Raw genomic sequence first — 22,773 nt, forward strand, 5'->3', positions numbered from 1 at the left:
TTTAAAAATTCTGTCTTGCAAGTGTCATGCAATTTATGATTAGACTTTCTAACATAGTAGGCTACTGATCACTGTCAAATTGATTCCCTTTTTTTTTTTAAAGCTATGATCCAAAACACATAACATGTACACTTACAATTGAATCATGATGATTTACTACGATATTTAATCATTGTGAGTTCAGGTAATTATTACCGGTCCATATTCCTTGATTAGGATGTTACATGAAGGCATATACTGGTAACTAAAATAGTACAATTATTTAACACAACACATTATTCAACAAAAAATGACAAATTTGCAGAAGACCTAATTAACACATAAATGCATTTACATTTCCAAGCTTGCTCACTGTTTAAACAGGCATTACTAACTGCTTGGTAGTAATCATGTTCAGTAATCGTTGCAAAGCAGACTTTTAAATAAAGTGTTACTAAAGTACGGAATGAAAGTTTGGACCCATTTGCCATTAAAGGGGCAGAACTGCTGATTTAACACTACTGACCACAGACTAAAAGAGCTGATCATCTGAAAAACATGACTGCTGAAGGAAACCAGCAGAAGTGTCAAAATCATGGTTTGAGTCACTGAAAAGAGGAACCAGAATCAAGCCGAGACAGTAAGCTACTCTTACTGACTTCCTTGACAGCTTCTTTAGCTGATAAAACCAACACAGCAGCTTCTGTTTGTTACTGCATGTGCATAAACTTAAAAAAATACACTTTACCCATAGGATGCTAACATATGTATGTATATATATATATATATATATATATATATATATATATATATATATATATATATACACACACACACACACATATATATTCATTACCTTAACAAATAATTAATGTAATTCATAAATGTAATGATATATGTGATATGATATAATTCATATGATTTACATCATGTACAAATTTCTGCATTACTAAATCATTAACAACAAATAAAAAAGTTTCCAGAGTGGTTTAGTGTGAAATGTTCCATTATAGAGAAACTTGTTCACAGTGGTGGTGATAGAAACCAGGCATCACAACTCACTGCATGTGCCCCTCCACTGTGAATACATTTGAAACATTGCATTTTAGGGCAAAATCTTTTTAACACAATGTCTCAGACGTCAGGCAGGATGTTCACAGCCATTTCATGTAATAACTTTCTGTGAGGGAGCTTTTAGAGGTGGATGCCTGGTTCCTATCACCACCAGCATTTCACACCAAACCATTCTGATTGACTTTCTAAAGCTTTCTAAGATGTTGGCCTGGTATTCCATTTAGTGTAGAGAAGTATGTGCAGGGCATTTTAAGGCAAAACAATCCCTAAAGAAAATGTTTTTTTTTTCTTTTCTTCAGATTTATCACTATTTAACCACCATTATCTACCTTTGAGATGGTTTCTTGGCTGATGAGATGGGAACCATCCATTCCCATGCATGAACATTGCATTTATGTGCTTTTCCAGTGCAGCCTGGGTGGGCAACGTGCCTGAGTTTGTTTTTTCACTTTAACACTGTTTTAGTGCTTTTCTTGACTATTTATTTATTCATGCTTTTTATATATTTTATAAGTGTTTGGGTCATGCATGTTTCACCAAAACAGCAATTGATATAACTGTGCAGAAAGAGCTTTTCGTAAAGAAAAACACTTAAAGGGAACAAAATGTACAATTTCAGGATTTTTTTAATTAAACTGAAAATAAGATTTAAAGGATGCAAAAAAAGATATACAAGCTCAAGCATTTAAAGAAATATGGAAATATACAAAAGCTATTGTTTTACCATAAGGACAGAAGATAATGCTGAAAAACTCTAGATTGATTCTAACTTGACTAATTTAAAATGCCTATATTTAATACACATCTGGATTAAATGTACGTAACATAAATGGAAGATAAATGGTACAGTAGATAAGAGCACATCCTAACATCATGTAAGAACTGAAATGTCATTTACAGTAAGTTCTGGCTAGAAACATATTAAAGATAAAATAAACCCATTTTGTTAATAAGTTCCCCAAGAAATCTTGATAGAGCTTACAGAACTGCAGTTGAGTTAAACAGGTTTCTTCTGATTTCCTCAAGGATTTAATACAAAGTCAGCGCTGGAAAATGTGTAATGTACTGATTATGATCAACACGAAATATAACTGCAGTTTATTGCTGCAGTCCTTTGGAAATGAAGGGTTTAACAGTTGATGCTGGTTTTAGTTGTGTCAGTGCTGAGGTTTCAGCTCTGGTAGAGTGAATCTGACTGGTTTGTTTTAAATCAGCGATGTCCAATCTTATCCAGTAAAGCAGGAGCACACATGATCAGTCATTTGAAGACTAAAACTAAATGCGTAAACAGGTGGAATAAGGTGTGCTCCTGCTTGTTTGGAATGAAAACCTACAGCCTTGTTAACCTGCTGTGGATTAGATTTTACACCCCTGGTTGCACACTTGGATTGATTTATTTTGATTATTTGGTGTTTATTGGTATTATGGTATACGACTCTTGTAGACTGAATCTGATTGGATGGTGTTGGTGTCCAGGCTCTGGTAGACTGAATCTGATTGGTTGATGTTGGGGTCCAGACTCTGGTAGATCGGACCCATGCTGATCTTGTTATGGTTTCTTAGAGGACCATTTTCATAATCACCATCAGCCTGCAACCACAGTAACACACACAGTAATGGAGAAAATAGCTAAAACCTTAGTCTTCATATCATGTTCATCCATTTATGCAGAATAATTCTCAATGTGTCCATGACAGCAAGGGTTCGCAACTCTAGTCCTAAAGATCTACTGCTGTGGAGATTTTTGGTTAAACACACCTGGCTTTTATATTCAGATGCTCCACATGTCCTGAACTATCTGGGTCAGGTGTGTTAGATTAAGGTTGTATCTAAACTTTCAAGAGCAGTACATCACCAGGAACAGGGTTGGACACCTCTGTGTTACAAAAAATCAAATCCTAAAGACAAATGAAGTCAAATAAAGTTTAACTGTTTACTTTATGCATCATTAATTCAACAATATCTAAGTTTTCCCGCTGCATCCTATGAAGGCTGCAGTGTACAAAGTCTACAATATTTTATTACTTTAATAAGAAAAAAAAAATGAAAATGCATTGATTTTTTTTCTGTATATTTTACACTGTTGTTGGTGACTTGTATGTTATATTTGGTTATAAGGAGAAGTAGGTTTATGAGTTTTTTCACTCACTGTGTTCTGTGTTCTTTTCTCAGTGTTTGTAGAGACAGACCCTGCAGAACAATTGAAGATGTTAATCAAAGAGCTGTATTTAATCTTCAATAGAGGAAATATTTCATAACTGGGATCTAATTTATACTCATATTAAAGTATTACATTCCTACCAAAGCTACTTTTATGAGCACAAACAGGTTTTTCCAGGACTGACATTAAGCCAAAGCCTGGATTTAACCATAATTATGAATTGTGTTTTTGGTTGTGTGTGCAGTACCTTGTGTCCATTTTTGTCTCAGTTTGCAGATCAGTGCTGATTCTCCAATCAGTCCAATGAGTAGCAGAACCACACAAACACACAAAGTGATGACAATCACAGTGGAGAAATCTGTAGACAAAATATGAAAATAATTATCATATTCAGAACAAATTTATAGCTGTGCCTGGTGATGATTAACTGAGTTATTATGGTGAGAGTCCCCAATGATGATGAAAATGTTTATTGATTTACTTCATGCAAAACACAGCAAGCCTGTCTTATTCCCACGAGTATATTTCACTCAGTTTCAGTTTAGTTTCACATCTATTAAACCTAGCTTAGAAAAGATTGTTCTAGAAACACAGCTGCACTGGTTAAACGTGCACAGTGAGGCAGACAAATATAATGCATGTTCAAAAAACTGCCTAGGTTAAGCGCACATTTTAGGACTGGTAAATTTATAAAGTGATAAATTCTTTAAATTCTTTACTTTTTTTAAATATGTTGCAAGAATCAACATTTAAATAAAAAATCCATAACATTCATAAGTTAACACATCACATGATGTGCTGTTGTAGTGTTTTCAATGTAGTACAAAAATAATTCACAAATCATTGTTCTCAGTTTTAGTTCTAATTTAACTTACCGCCCAAACGTTTTTCTGGTTTGGGTTTGTGGTAACAATGTACCAACAATTAACAAATTTAATAGAAAAAGTAGAGCTGAGAGCTCCAGGAAGCTGAACTGAAAAAAGTACCTTAAATAGTAAGTTTTCTCAGAAACTCTGCTTAACTAAAGTAGCACAAAAACATCCTCAAAAATGAAACACTAACAGACATGTTTTGTGGCACCTTAATTAAGAAGCATGTCTGTTAAAAGCCACTATTTATGAAACATTCTTAAAAACATATTAATGAAGAAATTTTGGGAAATAAGCCTAGAATGTTCAGCACTCCAGCAGCACTGCTGTGTCTGATCCACTCAGACCAGCGCAACACAGTTCAAGAGTTGTTGGTGCATTGTTACTGAGTTACTAAGGAATATGCTGTACAATGTTACCAAAAAAGAGAACAACATGCACTCACACACAACACATTTAAAATATATACAACAGTCTATACTGTTATATTGTAATACCTTACCAGACTGGCCTGTGATTTCTTTCTTCACTGTTGTGGATTTCACATAAAAAAAAAAAACAGAAAAAGAGGGGTTTGAGATACATGAGATAGCATATTTCTATATTACCATATTATTTAGGTTAAAATAATTGTGCATGTCACAATTTAAATCTTTTTTGACAATTATCAAAGCAGATTATGCTTTAGACAGTTAATAAGCTCCTAGTGTCATCAGAAAAAGCAAATATTACAAATGGAGTTTGTAGCAGGAGCAGAGCAAGAGAACTGACTCTCCTGGGTATCTGATAATCATTTTTTCCTGAGTCTCTGACAATATGCAGTCTGTAGGAATCTTCTAAGCCACTTCTCCTTCAGGGTCGCGGGGACATTATACCATTTCATCAAAAACATCAACACATTTAAACTTGACGGCAGCAACGCATCTCAAAAAAGTTGGCAAAGGGGCAACAAAAGCTGGAAAAGTAAGTAGTACTAATATAAACAGTACTAATAAACAGCTGGAAGAGGAGTTTGCAACTAACTCACATGACTGGGTATAAAAAGAGCATTTTAGAGAGGCAGAGACTCAGAAGCAAAGATGGGCAGAGGGAATTGGGGTTGTAAATTGCAATGAGCTTTGAAATGAAGGAGTCAAGATGTGATTAAAATGCAGTGTTCAGCTTTAATTTAAATGTTCTAAAACATTGCATTAATCCTTCCATTTTCCCATGTTTAAAATGATTTGAACCCTTAAAATTATTGTTAGTTACATTTATTTTTAACTAACAATTATCTATACAATGATTATTTTTAATACTTGGATGTAAATGCTTTGCAGTCAGTGACTGTCAGAAGTCTGGAACAGATGGGCATCACTGAATGCTGAGTTTGCCAGGTTGCCTTTTGTGCAGTTTTGCATGCCCATTTATATCCCTATAATTTGACATACAGTTAATATTATTTAATTGCCATAATAAATGCCATCTGGCGAATACTCTGATTCCTGTGTAAAGTTTTTTTTTAGATTTTGTACCCTATTGCCCAACTAAATGTCCTGAATAAAAAAATAGAATCATTATTATTATTATTATTATTATTATTATTATAATTATTATTATTTATTTATTTATTTATTTATTTATTTATTTTTGCTTTTTTAAAATGCCAATTCATGTTTTTTTTTTCCAGGAATGTAGGATGAGGACACATTATAATGACGCTGCATTACTGCTTTTTTTCATTCAGTTATGAAAATCCAGTCTGGTTGACACTGCTGAGTTCCCCAGCTACGGTTAATCTTACAGAGAGAAGCTTCTGGAAACAGATTTGGAGTCAGTTACACTTGTGCAGTGTGATCAGTACTGAAACAGTTTGACCAGCTGACCTTTGACGTGTAGTGTGACATATGGTGTGTGGTCATCAGCGTTGCAGGTGTAGTCTCCAGAGTCCTCTTTAGTCAGATCTGAGATGAGGAGAGAGAAATTTCTGGAATGGTTTTGGTCGAACATCCAGACTCTGCCTCTGTAGGATTCTGTATCGTTACACACTGCAGTCTGATCTTTAGTCCATGTGACTCTCTTAGGGTAGATCTTATTTTCGTTTCTGGGACAGGGACAGGGCAGCAGAACAGACTCTCCTGGAGATCGAGTGAACGTTCTCTCCCTAACACACAGCGCAGTACAGCCTGCAGACACACAAATACAAATACACATTATCATCATCTCTCAACAACAAGTAACACATAATAATTTGATTTCTCAGAGCATTTATTTTGATATGTCAATAACATACCCGATCAAAAACCATCATTTTGAACAAGAATACACTTCACACTTCAGTGTTTTTATTGTTCCTCTGATGCACCAGATCAATAATAAGCATTTCCATGTGAATCGTGTTCTGAATGCGTGTGCACACTCATTCAGAAACTCACAGTGCATCCAAGAGTAAAGACAGCATGAAGCATTAGGGCAGATTTTAATCAGTACACAAACATGATGAATGGATCACTGAGAATGTGTTAGCCAGTTCACTCAGTGCTCTTCATTACTCTATACTAAGTGGTACTGATAATTACATTTATTTACATTGTCTATCTGATGTTTTAACGTGAGTTACAAAATAGTTTTCAGCTTATTCAAGACAAAACTGAGATGCCGACACTTTGTACTGAATTCCAGCCATTACTGATTTCTTTCTATACACACTACACACACACACACTATATGGGCAAAAGTATTGGGACACACTTCAAAATTATGGAGTTCAGGTGTTTCAGCCACACTGACTGTTATCAGGTGGATAAAATTAATCACATAGCCTTGCAGTTTCCATAGACAAACACTGGCATTAGAATGGGTTGTACTGTTGAGCTCTATGACTTTTAACATGGCACTGTCATACATAGGATGCCACCCTTGCAAAAAGTAAGTTGAAATTTCTGTCCTGCTAGATCTGCCCCAGTCAACTGTAAGTGCTATTATTGTGAAATGGAAGCATCTAGGAGCGACAACAGCTCAGCCACAAAGTGGAAAACCCTGCAAACTCAGAGCAGGGCTGCAGAGTGCTGAAGAGCACATTGCCTATCCTATGTTGCATCACTCACTTAAAGAACTATGCATAAAAAGCTTCATGAAATGGGTTTCCATGGCTTAGCAGCTACACACAAGCTGAGAACAAAATGCACAATGCCAAGCATCAGATGGAGTGGAGTAAAGCATCGCCACTGGACTCTTTTTCAGGGGTTGGCCTAGAACCCTTAGTTCCAGTGAGGGGAAATCTTAATGCTTAGTACCAAGACATTCTGGACAATTCTGTGCTTCCAACTTTGTGGTAACAGTTGGGGGAAGAACCTTTCCTGTTCCAGCATGACTGAGCCCCAGTGCACAAAGCAGCTCCATAAAGGCACGGCTGGGTGAGTTTGGTGTGGAAGAACTTGACTGGCCCTCACAGAGCCCTGACCTCAACCCCATCCAACACCTTTGGGATGAACTAGAACTGAGATTGTGAGCCAGACCCTCTTGTCCAACATCAGTGTCTGACCTCACAGATGCTCTTCTGGAAGAACAGACAAAAATTCCCACACTCTTGTAGCAAGCTTCCCAGAAGAGTGGAAGCTGTTCTTGCTGCAAAGGGGGACCAACCCTATATTAATGCCTATGGATTTAGAATGGGACGTCATAAAACTCCTGTGGGTGTGACGTATAGGTGTCCCAATAATTTGCTTTAAAAATTTCTTAACAGAAACGACCAACAACATTCTTTCTCTGCCAATTCAGTTTAAAAACACCAAAAACTATAGACAATAGAAGAAATCAGTAAACTGGGGCTTTAAAACATCTGTGTGCCTCACTGATGGTCCATTTTCTTTTATCTTTCAATCTTAGATCTGCAGGTACTGACTTTCTGCAAATCCTCTCCATAAATTCCAGAAACAGTGAGAGACTCTTTCTGTTATTCTGCATCTAAACTCTGGAACTCTTTTATCTTTCACAGTGAAATGGACAAGTTCATTTATACACATTTATCAATAGACATTCATGTGAAAATAATGTTTTTAATGTAGCTTTTCTTTAACTTTATAATGCTTACACATTTTCACTTTTTCAGTTTAATCTTCTATTTAATTTTTTCCATATTATTCTATTTTAATAACTATATTTTTTTTCAAATGCATTATTTCATTGTGAAGCACTTTGAGCTGCTATATGGATGAAAAGTGCTTTATAAATAAAGTTATTCTAAATATTATTTTTCTTATAATTGTTGTAGCATTGACAACATAAGACAAGGAAGGCCATGATTCTGCTTCAAAAAGTGTTCTTTTATTAAACACACCAGCAGAAAGGTGCATACAGAGCACTGAAACAACAGAGAAGATCGCCACTACCAACACAGTGAAGGTGATCCCCATCACACACAAAACCCACACACTCCGACAGAACAACACGAATAACACATACACATACCCCAACAGACAACAACATAAAACAACATATAATGTCTGCTTTCAGGAGGGCGAATGCCTACTATAAGCTTTTGCCTGTGGCCGCTTGCATGGCCATGCCTCCCCATGTTCATTGGAGGAAATGCCAGCTGATTGTGGAATGCTACACAATCCCCACCATCAGCCAATCTCTATTGACCTAGCAGCTCGAGCCCAGTCCTGTCATGCCACCCAGGGCGTTGTTCTCTCTCCCTGCAATGCTGACTTACTAACTGCTCCGCTGCTCACCATAGCACTTCCATAATGAAGCCTTTGACGGTTCTGCTTTTACTTTCACTGGCATATCTCTCACTGGGACCACCATCGTGCCTTGCTGTGCCGTTCTCACTGTTCCCTCCCCTCTCACCCTGCGGAGATGGCGTTGTTCTTGTCATCATGAACTTTCGCTAGGCTCTGCCTCTTTTTATCTCTGCTCTCAAGTTCATGGAAGTGCCTTTCTCATCAGACAACTGGGGGGTGTGTTCTACTTCTGACCCCAAATGTAGCATTGGCATCGAGTAAGACACTTGGGAGGCCATGATTCTTTGCTGCAATAAGTCCTCTTTTATTAAACACACCAGCAGATTGGCACAAAAAGAGCATTAAAACAATGGAGGATGTCAACACTAGCCACAGACTTTAACCCCCTAACACACAAAGCCCACAAACCCTAACAGAACATCACAAATAACACATACTCATACTTATTAATAACACTCAGCAACATAAAAAAACATCAAATATCCCTTTTGAGGAGATTGTGCACTTACCAAAAGCCTTTGCGTGTTATTATCATTATTACGAAATGCATGCATTCTTTCCATGTGAATGAAGTCATGAATGTGTCAGCACAGTTATTGCCAAAATTAATTAAACAGAAAGAGAATGTGTATTGATGTGAAAATGCTCAGCACACTGGAAGCAAGTAAATTCAGTGCAGACTGTTCTGTCTATGTTAAGATCAGTTTAGAAAACAAACTTTTACAGCAAACTGTAAAAATGTTTGAACAAGCTTTTTTTTCGGTAGGTGAGAGTCAGATGTAACATATCACTGTTACACAAAAACCTTGTGTCTCTCTCCATTTCTGTCCTTTTTTGTTGTTGTTCCTGCATAATTTGAAAAGTCCAGTTACTCTTTGCCACGTACCCATTTGTCTCTGTATTGCCTGTGTAGGAAACCAGTAGTTCATAATTAATGAAGAAACAGAAATGAGTAATTTACCTCTAACATAAAGATTGATGGCTCTGGAATACGTCTTCTTGATGCAACACAGATACGTTCCTTCATCTTTCTCAGTGAGGTGAGAGATAATCAGAGATAAATCTCCTGGTTTATTCTGATTCAGTCTCTGAACTCTGTTTCTGTAGCGCTGATTCTGACTGCCATCCTGTGGAAACACTGAGAGTTCCGCTGTGTAGTTGCCTATTATGATCCTTTCCAAAAATCCCCACTGCACTGTCTGTGGATCATCCTGTAGGTTTGTACAGGAGCACGGCAGCACCACAGAGTCTCCCACAGATTTGGTGATGACTGCCCCCAAACCTCTCTCCACAGTGCAACCTGCAGAAACACCACATCACCAACTTCATTGCATATTCACTCATAGCAGAAAGAGTTCTGTAATGTACCAAAATAGGTTATTTGAACTGTACAATAGTGGAACCCTTTTAGGTGCAATACGCAATCATTAAATGTGTTTTTTTAATGATCCAAAAATGACAGATTCATCATCAAAGAGACAATCCATTTAAACTCTCTGTGTACACTGCAGGATTTTAACTCTGATTACACACTCTAGACAACTTCATGTTTTGGTGTGAAAATCTCTTAATCCAGTCCTGTACACAGGTATGTGGGAAGGTGTTTTAAGGGTGCGCTTAAGTTTTAATGAGGATATACATGAATGATGACATGCAAAATGATCTGCTATTTTATTCTAAATTTTTTGGATAATTTCATCAAAACAGAACATGTCATTACATGCTATAATGTGCCAAGAGTTAACAATATACAACTGGTATACAACTGACACATCAAACCACCTCTGCACTCTCATTGTTGTCAAACTTTATACAAATGAAATCAGATTAATTACAGATCAATCAGATTATTGATGTGTGGCACGGTAACCGCTTGTGTCATGCCAACAGTGGAATGTACAACAAGCAGGTGAATAGCACAGCTAAAGCTGCCCAGGTAGAGGCAGGAGAGATGGTTGCAACAGATGTTTTACCTTTATTTTACACTCACAAACAGAAACAATACAAAAAACAAAACCAAAGCTGTCCTTACTTTAGAGACTTCAAAGCTAGATTTTCTAGTTCTTTTTTCTCTCACATGCAAGCTTTTCATCTCACCAGTCCTTTGTGCTGCTTATTGTCCCTCTTCCATGTTTCCTCTCTCTCTCCATCACCTCTCTGCTCCTTTTAAAGGCACCCATACTGCCAAAACTAAATCAGTGTCAGCTGACTTTCAGTGCAGTGTCATCGGATGCCAGAGAAATGAGAGTCTGGCACATACTCTGATCACCCAACTCAAGCTGGAGACCTGACCTGAGCGAACATCCACCCGTTTGAAAGACCAAACACAGGGCAGGAGAGCAAAACTGTGATCGGGGTAGGGACTTGGCATTCACATGCAGGACAGAAGACTCAGAGGCCACTGGCTTTTCATGGGGCATGGAGGCAGGCAGATCAGGGGAGATGAAGGTTTTAACCAGTGTCTGAGCAGCACAAACACTATTCTTCCTAATAGACACATTCAGCTCAGTCTCCTCATTACTCACCACCATCACTGCATTGTTTTTTTAGACAAGCTGGTGTCTTATTTTAGCCACACCCCTGCATTTTAAGGAAGTAAGTCTGCATTCCTGTTCCTCAAGGCACATGGTGAGCAGTTAGATATCACTGTTTTGAAGAAAATTATGAAGCTGAATTATGATGGATTATAAAGTTTCACTACAGAAATACATATTTTCTGCATTTAATAAGCTTTTTTGTGTTTTGATAAAAATATGACTTTACACAATCTGCTAATGTCCTGTAATGCCATTACATCAGGCTATAGTCTATTCCTATCATCAGTGCAGTCATTACCCTACATATTCCAAAACTTCCACCCTGACACAAAACAATTGCAACCAATCAGAAAGCTGGATTCACAAAAACACAACCAACACTGCAGCGCCATCCATTTAACACACGCACAACTTACACTCAGAGAGGCTGACAAAACTAAGTTAAAGTCAGACAGCTGGGATGTACAATGATAAAACTACAAATTTAAACCTGATAATTTCTTTAAGCCAAAAATGCAGGTTACTGCCACAGTGGGAAGATCCAAATGAAGAAGACATGAAAGGTAAATCAAACAGCTGATGTGTGAAGATGAGGAGAAACAACACAACTATCTATCTAACACCTAAAACCTGATTATCCTTTATTTATTAGCTCACAATAACCGGCCCAGAACACTACTGGCTCACCAGGAATTCTCCGGACTTTCCCAATCTCTGACTCAGCACTGACTGAGGCCATGGATGCAGGTTTTTTCAGACACATCGTCCGTATTAAGCGCTGGTTCGATGCTGTTGAATTCTGCAGATTCCACTGTCTTGTCTGTTTTTTTTTTCTTCCTTCTCTGGTTTGCTCACTGCTAGGGCCTGTAAGTCCATGAAAGCAGCCAATCATGGATTCACTCCACTCGCCCCTTCCCACACCCTCCACTTAATTTTCAGTAGGGATATATACACCATATATTAAGTATTCACTGACCCATCCAAATCATTGACTTCAGGTGTTTCAATCACTTCCATGGCCACAGATGTATAAAACCAAGCACCTAGGCATGCAGACTGCTTCTACAAACTTTGGAATGGGTCGCTCTCAGGAGCTCAGTGAATTCCAACATGGTACCACCTGGATGCCACCTGTGCAACAAGTCCAGTCGTGAAATTTCCTCACTACTAAATATTCCACAGTCAACTGTCAGTGGTGTTATAACAAAGTGGAAGTGATTGGGAATGACAGCAACTCAGCCATGAAGTGGTAGGCCACGTAAAATGGCAGAGCGGGGTCAGCGGATGCTGAGGCTCATAGTGCGCAGAGGTCGCCAACTTTCTGCAGAGTCAATCGCTACAGAGCTCCGAACTTCATGTGGCCTTCAGATTAGCTCAAGAACAGCATAGAGAGCTTCATGGAATGGGTTTCCATGGCCGAGCAGCTGCATCCAAGCCTTACATCACCAAGCGCAATGCAAAGCGTCGAATGCAGTGATGTAAAGTGCCGCCACTGGACTCTAGAGCAGTGGAGACGTGTTCTCTGGAGTGATCGATCACACTTCTCCATCTGCCAACCCGATGGATGAGTCTGGGTTTGACGGTTGCCAGGAGAACAGTACTTGTCTGACTGCATTGTGCCAAGTGTAAAGCCAGGGGCATATTTGACCTCAGGAAGGAAATGCTGGGCTTTGAGACGGGACAACTGAAGCTGGTTGTGGCAGCTAGTGTCATGGATAAGACAAAGAGTAGGGCACCAGTGTCATAGGCATGGTAGGTGGCAGAGAAAACAGAGGGTGGAGGAGAGGAATGCTGGTAGCAGCAGACCTGACACGGTGAGCTGGAGGAGGAGGACACAGAGCTCTCTTGTCCCTCCACTCTGGCACACCAGTGGACAGAAGACCCAATGGAGCCACAGTTTGGAGGCCTGCCAAGGTCAGACCAGGACAGTGTGCCTAGAGCAGAGTGTATTGAGGAGCCCAAAAGAGGACTGGCTGCTAGCATAGCCCAGGAGAAGAGCCCCATCTGTGGCAGTGTGTTGGGGTTTGTTATGTTTTTGTTTTGTTTTGTTAAGGGGCTTGATGTGTTATTTTGTGTCTAGGAGTGTGTGTGTGTGGGTCACCTTGGGGGTGACGCCTGTGGCTAGTGGTTACCTCCCTGTGCCTACCTCCCATGCAATTTCAGTGCTATATATCTGCCTTTCTCCCTGTTTCATTAATGAAAAACTTTTCTTGGGTCAGAGTCATGTTTTCATCAGAATCTTATTTTGATCGCTGTTACAGTATTAATACAAGCCGAGGCAGTCACTACAGTGTAAAGGCATAATATGCGCTGCTTTTCTGTAGTGATATGCAGAGTTCCTGCCAAAATATCAAGCAAAATATCTATTATTTTTACAGAGCTTGACCTCTTTACAGAAAAAATAAAACATGAGGATTTGAAATTACAAAGCAAAATACTGAATTCATCTCTGAATTGAATACAGTCCACCTTAAAGTGTGATCAATGCACAGCTGTATTGCTTTCAACCATGTAGTGCCTCAAAATGAATGCAATCTTCTATTTTCTTATGTGTGCATTGCACTTTTTATACTGTTACAATTGTAGTTGAGTGAGGCATTATATGGCTGAATTACTGCATGGTGGAAAGCAATGTAGCAGTGTGTTGATGAATTTCAAGGAGTATTTCATGTAATTCTGACACAAATTCAGCATTTTGTTTTAATATCACCTTAATTTTGGAGTGTGGTTGTTTGGTGTTGGGTCACCTTAGAAATCAGCAAAATTCTGTCAGAATGTGTGAGATAATCTGTTAGAATTTTAAATGTAGTGTGATGTATCCAAGGCTGTAATATCATATTGTTAAGATCATTTGTTTGGAACAATTTATCTGGGCAGTTGCCTGTATGTAACATTACAATTAATATAAACACAGTAGTATGCAAGAAGAATGATGTCTGTCAGTAAAGTTATGAATATGTAGGTTAGATGAACACAGTTATAAGAACACAGGTTTGTTTTCTGACTCGCTGCACTCCAGCCACCAGAAGGATTTATTCAGTTCAATCACCTGATTTAATTTACTAAAGGATTGATTAGATAAACTAGTACTGGATGGTAACTGTAAATGCTGGACATTCTCCAGGAGAGTTTTGGAAATGGTTAATTACACTTTAGTCCTGAGGTGTTTCAGATTGTCTCTGTGTGAATCATCATTAATGTAGTGATTTTGTCCAGGACTGTGTTTAGTCTCTATCTACAGAATTGGATCAACATTGTTTCCAGTGTTGAGTTTCTGTTTAAGCATCTCAGTGACTTGAGTGTTTTGAGTCTATAAGAGAGGCCAGAACTGGAGCCTGTATAAATATAAAGCAGCACTGAACGGAACATTAAAGAACCAGCTTTGATCAGTTTCAGACAAGAACACAGTCAATCCTTAGAAAAGTAGATCAGACAGAGAGGAGAAAGAGCCAATAAAGACATGATAACAACAGCATATCTAGAACCTGAACTTTTCTACATTTCATCTACAGTTCACTGTCTACAGTTCACTACAGTGAAGCAGTGATACACATGAAGAATAACTCACACAGTCGTGTAGACTCACCTGAAGATTCCTGCAGCACAGAGTAGAGCAGAAACACACAGAGCCACATCTTTACTGAGAGAACCGAACTGTTCACCTCCCTCTCTTTCTCTCTCTGGTTCAGCAGTCCACTCTGAGAGTGTGAGAAGTGACACAGATGTTTTTACTCTTCAGCTCTCTGACCACATCCTGAGAAAACCTCTGCTTTGGAGGCTCCAAAAATAGATTTTGCTCATCAAAATGCTTCACAATCCATACAGACCCATTTAGAATCTGATCATTTGAATCACACTGCACAAAAGGAACATTCACTGTCAGTGTGCTGTTAAATTTAATGGTCATTACCCATTTGAGTGTGTAAATGGATGTACAAAAAGCACACTGTATTTTAACTCTGCTGTCGTTCACTTACAGTAATAGAATGTTCTACAGCAGATGTTATGCTGTCATGAGCTGTTGTGACAGATTATGTTTATTAATATTACAGTCATGTTATGTCACAATTTCACATATTCATCACACCAGTGACAGTGCTTCTAACATAAACCTAGGTTCAGGTGAGGGTAATTCCAAAGATTTTTCAAAATTTTTGCATATTTCAGTGGTTGAGATGTTAGCTGTCATTCAGAGTGGTTTGGTGTGAAATGGTTCAGATTTCTTTACAGTGGTGGTGATAGGAACCTGAGGTCACCATGACTACAATACAAGTATTATTTTTTATTTATTACTATTTTATTTACTTTCCAAAACCACCAGTGAACGTAAATGTTTCTTCTGGGTTATATATGTAATGTTGATGATGGTCAAATTGTCATAAAACTTAAAAAAAATAATTTATCTTTGGGGACTATATTATCATATAATACCCTGCATATTCTCCTCCATCATGAATAAATAAAAAAAATATATATATTTAAAGCCAAAACCACCTGAAATATAAAGTTACTCTCAGGCAGCGTATCAATAAGTTTTAACCATTTAATTAAGCTGAAATTCAGAAAAATTAGTAGAATTAGTAAAATTAGTAGAATCATTATGCAGATCAAATGAGACACAATTCTGCTTTATTTTGCGTTGTTGTTTAAAAGGTAAATATATTGCATAACAAAGAAACATAGAATATCTTGAAATGAAAAAAACATCTTGAGCTCCTACACGTTCCTACAATAAGAAGACACATTTCCGTATTTAAAAAAACAGTGAAAGTAGCATGCAGTGTTTCATCATCTCATTCAGGTGGGTCAGGGGGTTCGAGAAGACATTCATTGATTTCTCCTGACCAATCACAGGCCTACACCTGTCTTTGTAATGAATTGACTTACGCACCGATTCTGCTGCTTTCAGGTGTCTACATTTTGGCATTGTCCTTCTTCCTCCCCACCACACCACCAGTATGAGCTTTGTCTGGTTATCCTGGTGTAGGCTCTGCCTCTGCCGTATCTATCCGGCAGGATCAGCGAGGGTCTCAATGCTCTAAGTCCTGGACTGAGGGTGGGGCCTATGCCGAAAACTTTGTAATTTCTACTGCATTGATATATTTCAACTTGTAAAATCATCAAGGATTAAAAAATTGTCTTCTTTCACTGCTGAGTCTTTCTGGTAGAACTGTCAGAGGAGGCTGAGAAGTCAAACTACAGGTTGTGGTTACGGAGGAAGGACAGTTTCTGGAGTGCAACACCCCAGTAAGGGCAGCTGCAGGGGGTGGCTTGGAGATGTTCCCAAATGTCAGATCATTTTTCAGGCAACACCAGCTTTTCATAACAAGGAAAACACTTTGATCAACAAGAAGCTGAATGTTCAAGATAAACATACCGAAGCATTAGCACGTTTTATGCTGACAAAATCTTTGGGGTTTATTTATCTTTTCTTGTATGAACATCTCGGACATATTGTTTATTGATAATTTTGTTGTTTGTTCTGTGTGGATGGTTCCTGTGTAGTTGAAGAAATGCAAGCTGTTGGTCATGTTGTCTAGTTGCTTAGAAGTTACCCTGGGTTCCTTTGTGACCTCACAGACTATTACACACCTTGCTCTTGGTGTAATCTTTGTTGGCCGACCACTTCTGGGGAGCGTAACAATGGTCTCGAATTTCCTTTATTTATACAAATCTGTCTGACTGTGGATTGGTGGATTCCAAGCTCTTTAGGGATGGTTTTGTAACCTTTTCCAGCCTGATGAGCATCAACAACTCTTTTTCTGAGGTTCTCAGTATTTATATGTAACACAACAATACACCACGTGCTGGGGACCCTCTCTGTCTCCAGCAGAGTCACTACAGGTCCCAGGCCTGACATCAGAGTTTTACTCACTAAACCAAAACAATCTAGGTTTGAAACAGTGTATCCTGCTGACAGGGGCCCACAACTTCCTCCGATGGGCTCAGTCCAATAAATTTGCTCAGATTTCCCAGACTCACATCTCACCCTTTTCATTTCCCGGGATTGGACCATTGGTTACCATAGTCACTTTTTGGAGGGGTTAGCCGTCCTGTGTTCATGACACCAGACTGTTGTGGCAAACTTCCTAAAACAGGAATAACAGAGGCAGATAGACTGTTCAGAGTGAAACCACAATAACTTTATTTTCAACGTTTCCTAATGAGAAGTTTAGAGAACTTCTGAAAAACCCTTCTTTCCAACATAGATCTTTGTATGGTTCACCAGCTTATGTTCTGATAACAATACATCCTGATAACAAGATATCCTGTCTCCATAATTTTCTTAAGGGAATATCTTATTTTCATTATTTTCTTGCAGGCACAGGAGACACCTAAACTTCCCTTTTGTTTTCACATTCTCACATACACCTAAATTTGGGCCAAAAGCACCAGAGTTCCCAGTATTTGCTAAATACAAATGATATAATGAAGTAGATTTTTATACATTTATGCTTCAATGTTAAAGTTTATCTTTATTCAGTCTTCATTCAAGAACAGACAAAATACCTGGAGTGGGGTTAGTCACTGCAACACAATTATACAAGAATACCAAACAGATATCATAGCCTCAATACGTACAGGAGATGAAGATTATATTAGAAGCATGGTAATACGTGGAATTTCCACCACAAAAGAAAAAATTAGGTGGAAATAGACATCATAACATAAAGACTTAAGAACAGACAGCTGCTAAAGAGGAACATCTCAGTTCTTTCTGTTCACTTTTTTTCTTATGTGACAGACATCTACCGCAGCTACTAACCACAGTGTTAAGCAAGAAAAAAGAAAACACTACCTCCTTTTTAGTATGAGAAACTGCTGTGTCACAGAATGTGTACATCCAAAAGAGTTTAACTGAAGTACTTTTTGGATTGCATTAGTTTTACAATGGGAGATGTGGTCATCATGAATGTGTTCATTTTTGTTGTATGATCACCATATGATTACCAAAAAAACATTACAGTGACACAGTGTACCATAGTGTAGCAACTATTAAGCAACCATTTGAAAAAGCATTCAATTTAAAATTAAACAAGAAAAATAAACACTTCAGCAAAAAAAAAACAAAAAAAAAACATAAAATGCAGCCATGTGGGAGATTGTTCTGCTGCTTTGTGAGTATTTGGACTTATTTGTTAAAAATCTCCACTAAAAATGTCTGCTAAAGTACCTCATAAATCTCCACACTGCACAAAGTGCTTGGACCTGTACAATTGCCACTTGCATATCAATTTAATTTGTCAGTGCTCCCAATGGCTTAGTTTGGCAGGTTATTCCCTGAGTTCCATGAGCACATTAGCATTGCTCTCTTGATGTTCAATTCACACCATTCTCACTTGTAGCCCTGTTAGTAGGTAACACTTACAGATTCCCACACCCTGCATTTGTTTCTGTCCCCCGTGCTGACCAATGACAGAAGGTGCAGCACCGGTGAATCTGGATTAACCAGCTGGTCTTGTACACAAACCAGTAAAGTCAAAGAAAATAAATGGATTGAGAGCAGTCAGGAGGTTCAGGAGAAGTGGACCTCATTAGACATGCCCTGAAGTCTTAGGAGGAGGTGATTGGGTGTGAGCAGCTGCTGCAACAAGTCAGCAGCTGGCCCAGCACACTCACGTGTTTAATACCAGTCCTTCTGCTAGCCTAGGAAGTCTGGAAAATATGGCAGCTTCCCCCAGTCCCACACAAGAGGTCCAGAATCCCTGGGTGCTCAATCCAGTCCTGAGGTTTGATTGGGGTTAGCATCAGCTCCCTCACCCTGAGAAATATAGAGGGGATCCTGGATGCTGCAGAGGCTTCTTGCTGCAGTGTTCTCTCATCTTTGAGCAGCAGCTTTCTTGTGTTTTCCTCAGAAAGGGCCAAGGTGGCCATCAACATGGGCTTATTAACAGGACGATCACTTCATTGGGCCATCCTGTTGTAGGAACAGGGTGCCAACATTTGTGCCTCTGTAATCCAGTTTACGTTGGACATGCATCAGATCTTTGAAAACCCAGAGGTGGGTCAGGATGCGGCAACTCTCAGAATGCTCCAGGATGACTGCTGTAACAGCGCTCAGCAGGAAGATCGACCTACTAAAGCCCCAGAGACACACAAAGAAAATGGTGCAGCTTTGTAGAGGAGTAGCCATTAAAGTGTAAAAAATAAAGAGAAAAAGAAAAGAAAAATGACAAAAGCTACAAAGCAAAGAGAAAAAGGAAAGAAAATAAAAAAGATAAACTTCTAAAACTGAGAGCAAAAGAGAGTTGTGAATGAAAATAAAGACAAACAGCTCAAAAGCAAAGAGAAAAGCAGAAAGGGATCTGTAAAAAAAAATAAATAAAAAATAAAAAAGACACATGCTCCAAATCAAAGAGAAAAACAAAAGGCACCGGGAAAAGGAAAATAGACAAATTCAGTGGAGTACAAGAGCCTTTTCATTTTCGTTTTCCTCTTGCTTATACAGGATATGAATGAAAGTATTGGGACACCTACACATTACACTTGCCCCCCCTTATTCAGTGCTGTCAGGTTACATCATTAGCAATACATCTGTATGAGCACATTCGTCAACCTAGTCGTTCTCCCTGGGTCAAATTGAACTGTCTCCATTCTCCCCAGCTAGAAGACATCCTGTCTCTATAATTTCCTTAAGGGAATATGCTATTTTCATTATTTTCTTGCAGGCACAGGAGACACCTAAACTTCCCTTTCACATTCTCACATACACCTAAATTTGGGCCAAAAGCACCAGAGTTCCCTCTACTTGCTAAATACAAATGATACATTCATGTTAAGTTTATCTTTATTCAGTCTTCATTCAAGAACAAACAAAATACCTGGGGTGGGGTTAGTCACTGCAACACAATTATACAAGAATACCAAACAGATATCATAGCCTCAATACATACAGGAGATGAAGATTATATTAGAAGCATGGTAATACATGGAATTTCCACCTCAAAAGAAAAATTAGGTGAAAATAGACATCATAACATAAGACTTAAGAACAGACAGCTGCTAAAGAGGAACATCTCAGTTCTTTCCGTTCACTTTTTTCTTATGTGACAGTCATCTACCGCAGCTACTAACCACAGTGTTAAGCAAGAAAGAAGAAAACACTACCTCTTTTTTAATCTGAGAAACTGCTGTGTCACAGAATGTGTACATCCAAAACAGTTTAACTGAAGTACTTTTTGGATTGCATTAGTTTTACAATGGGAGATGTGGTCATCATGAATGTGTTCATTTTTGTTGTATGATAACCATATGATCACCAAAAAAGTATTACAGTGACACAGTGTACCATAGTGTAGCAACTATTAAGCAACCATTTGAAAAAGCATTCGATTTAAAATTAAAGATGAAAAATAAACACTTCAGCAAAAAAAAACAAAAAAAAACAAAAAAAACATAAAATGCATCCATGTTGGAGATTGTTCTGCTGCTTTGTGGGTATTTGGACTTATTTGTTAAAAATCTGGTGCTTACCGTGTCAGAATGGTCAGTCTGTATAAAACTGGCAAAGATCTCATCATTTGTGCTCTGTCTGCTAAAGTGCCTCATAAATCTTCACACTGCAGAAAGTGCTTGGACCTCTACAATTGCCACTTGCATATTAATTTAATTTGTCAGTGCTCCCGGTGGCTTAGTTTGGCAGGTTATTCCCTGAGGTCCATGAGCACATTAGCATTGCTCTCTTGATGTTCAATTCACACCATTCTCACTTGTAGCCCTGTTAGTAGGTAACACTTACGGGTTCCCACACCCTGCATTTGTTACCGTCCCCCGTGCTGACCAATGACAGAAGGTGCAGCACCGGTGAATCTGGATTAACCAGCTGGTCTTGTACACAAACCTTATCAGTAAAGTAAAAAAAAAAATGGATTGAGAGCAGTCAGGAGGTTCAGGAGAAGTGGACCTCATTAGACATGCCCTGAAGTCTTAGGAGGAGGTGATTGGGTGTGAGCAGCTGCTGCAACAAGTCAGCAGCTGGCCCAGCACACTCACGTGGTTAATACCAGTCCTCCTGCTAGCCTAGGAAGTCTGGAAAATATGGCAGCTTCCCCCAGTCCGACACAAGACGTCCAGAATCCCTGGGTCCTCAATCCTGTCCCGAGGTTTGATTGGGGTTAGCATCAGCTCCCTCACCCTGAGAAATATAGAGGGGATCCTGGATGCTGCAGAGGCTTCTTGCTGCAGTGTTCTCTCATCTTTGAGCAGCAGCTTTCTTGTGTTTTCCTCAGAAAGGGCCACGGTGGCCATCAACATGGGCTTATTAACAGGACGATCACTTCATTGGGCCATCCTGTTGTAGGAACAGGGTGCCAACACTTGTACCTCTGTATTCCAGTTTACGTTGGACCTGCATCAGATCTTTGAAAACCCAGAGGTGGGTCAGGATGCGGCAACTCTCAGGATCAGGATGCGGCAGCACTCAGTGGAAGATCGACCCACTACAGCCCCAGTGACACACAAAGAAAATGGTGCAGCTTTGTAGATGGGTAGCCAGCAAAGTGTAAAAAATAAAGAGAAAAAGAAAAGAAAAATGACAAAAGCTACAAAGCAAAGAAAAAAAGGAAAGAAAAGAAAAGGATAAACTGTTCCAAAACTAAGAGCAAAAGAGAGTTGTGAATGAAAATAAAGACAAACAGCTTAAAAGCAAAGAGAAAAGCAGAAAGGGATCTGTAAAAGAAAAAAGACACATGCTCCAAATCAAAGAGAAAAAGAAAAGGGACTGGGAAAAGGAAAATAGACAAATTCAGTGGAGTACAAGAGCCTTTTCATTTTGGTTTTCCTCTTGCTTATACAGGATATGGATGAAAGTATTGGGACACCTACACATTACACTTGGCCCCCCTTTTGCAGCTATAACAGCTTCCACTCTTCTGGGAAGCTTTCTACAAGATTTTGGAGTGTCTGTGGGAACTTGTGCCCATTCATTCTTGCTTGGTGCACTGGGGCTCAGTCATGCTGAAACAGAAAAGGTTCTCTTTCCACAAAGTTGGAAGCATGGAATTGTCCAAAATGTCTTGGTCTGCTGAAGCATTAAGGTTTCCCTTCACTGGAACTAAGGGCTCTCGACCAACCCCTGAAAAACAACCCCATATCATTATCCCTCCTCCACCAAACTTTACAGTTGGCACAGTGCAGTCAGGCAGGTAACGTTCTCCTGGCATTTGCCAAACCCAGACTCTTCCATTAGACAGCCTCATAAAAGTATCTGCCACACACACACACATGGTGCAGCAGTAGCACTCCTGCCACTGGTGGCTCAGCTGGTTGGTTCAATCCCTGACTCAGTCAAGGTTCCACAAACACCTTCATATCACTCTCATTATGTTCAATTTGCCTCTTTGCAGAACATTACCAGGCACACTTCTAATCCTGTTTATAGGTACTACACACCTGTTGCCACACCCTGCACTTGAGTCCTTCCCTTG

At 39.0% G+C, this 22,773-nt stretch overlaps 1 protein-coding gene across 1 annotated transcript; it reads right to left on the bottom strand.

Annotated features, from left to right (window-relative positions):
* Positions 1-2,475: 2,475 nt before the first annotated feature.
* On the bottom strand, positions 2,476-19,228 carry LOC118803888 (cell surface A33 antigen-like). The gene is made up of 8 exons (XM_036564422.1): positions 19,109-19,228; positions 14,934-15,045; positions 9,772-10,110; positions 5,949-6,248; positions 4,586-4,612; positions 3,462-3,572; positions 3,203-3,243; positions 2,476-2,643 (listed from the first exon to the last, which is right to left on the bottom strand). Exons 1-8 carry the CDS (start codon positions 19,226-19,228, stop codon positions 2,476-2,478), a joined length of 1,218 nt encoding a protein of 405 aa, XP_036420315.1.
* Positions 19,229-22,773: the final 3,545 nt, after the last annotated feature.

The sequence above is a fragment of the Colossoma macropomum genome, unplaced genomic scaffold (genome assembly GCF_904425465.1).
Source record: "Colossoma macropomum unplaced genomic scaffold, Colossoma_macropomum, whole genome shotgun sequence".
Classification (NCBI taxonomy): domain Eukaryota; kingdom Metazoa; phylum Chordata; class Actinopteri; order Characiformes; family Serrasalmidae; genus Colossoma; species Colossoma macropomum.

What these genes read in the sequence shown, in the direction of transcription:
- LOC118803888 (XM_036564422.1), bottom strand. Translation starts at nt 19,228, where the DNA reads ATGTTGATGGCCACCTTGGCCCTTTCTGAGGAAAACACAAGAAAGCTG. An exon ending in GAGACAAAAATGGACACAAG is followed by an intron (nt 3,244 to 3,461) that starts GTACTGCACACA and finishes ATTGTTCTGCAG; the next exon opens with GGTCTGTCTCTACAAACACT. An exon ending in AGAAAAGAACACAGAACACA is followed by an intron (nt 2,644 to 3,202) that starts GTGAGTGAAAAA and finishes CTGTGGTTGCAG; the next exon opens with GCTGATGGTGATTATGAAAA.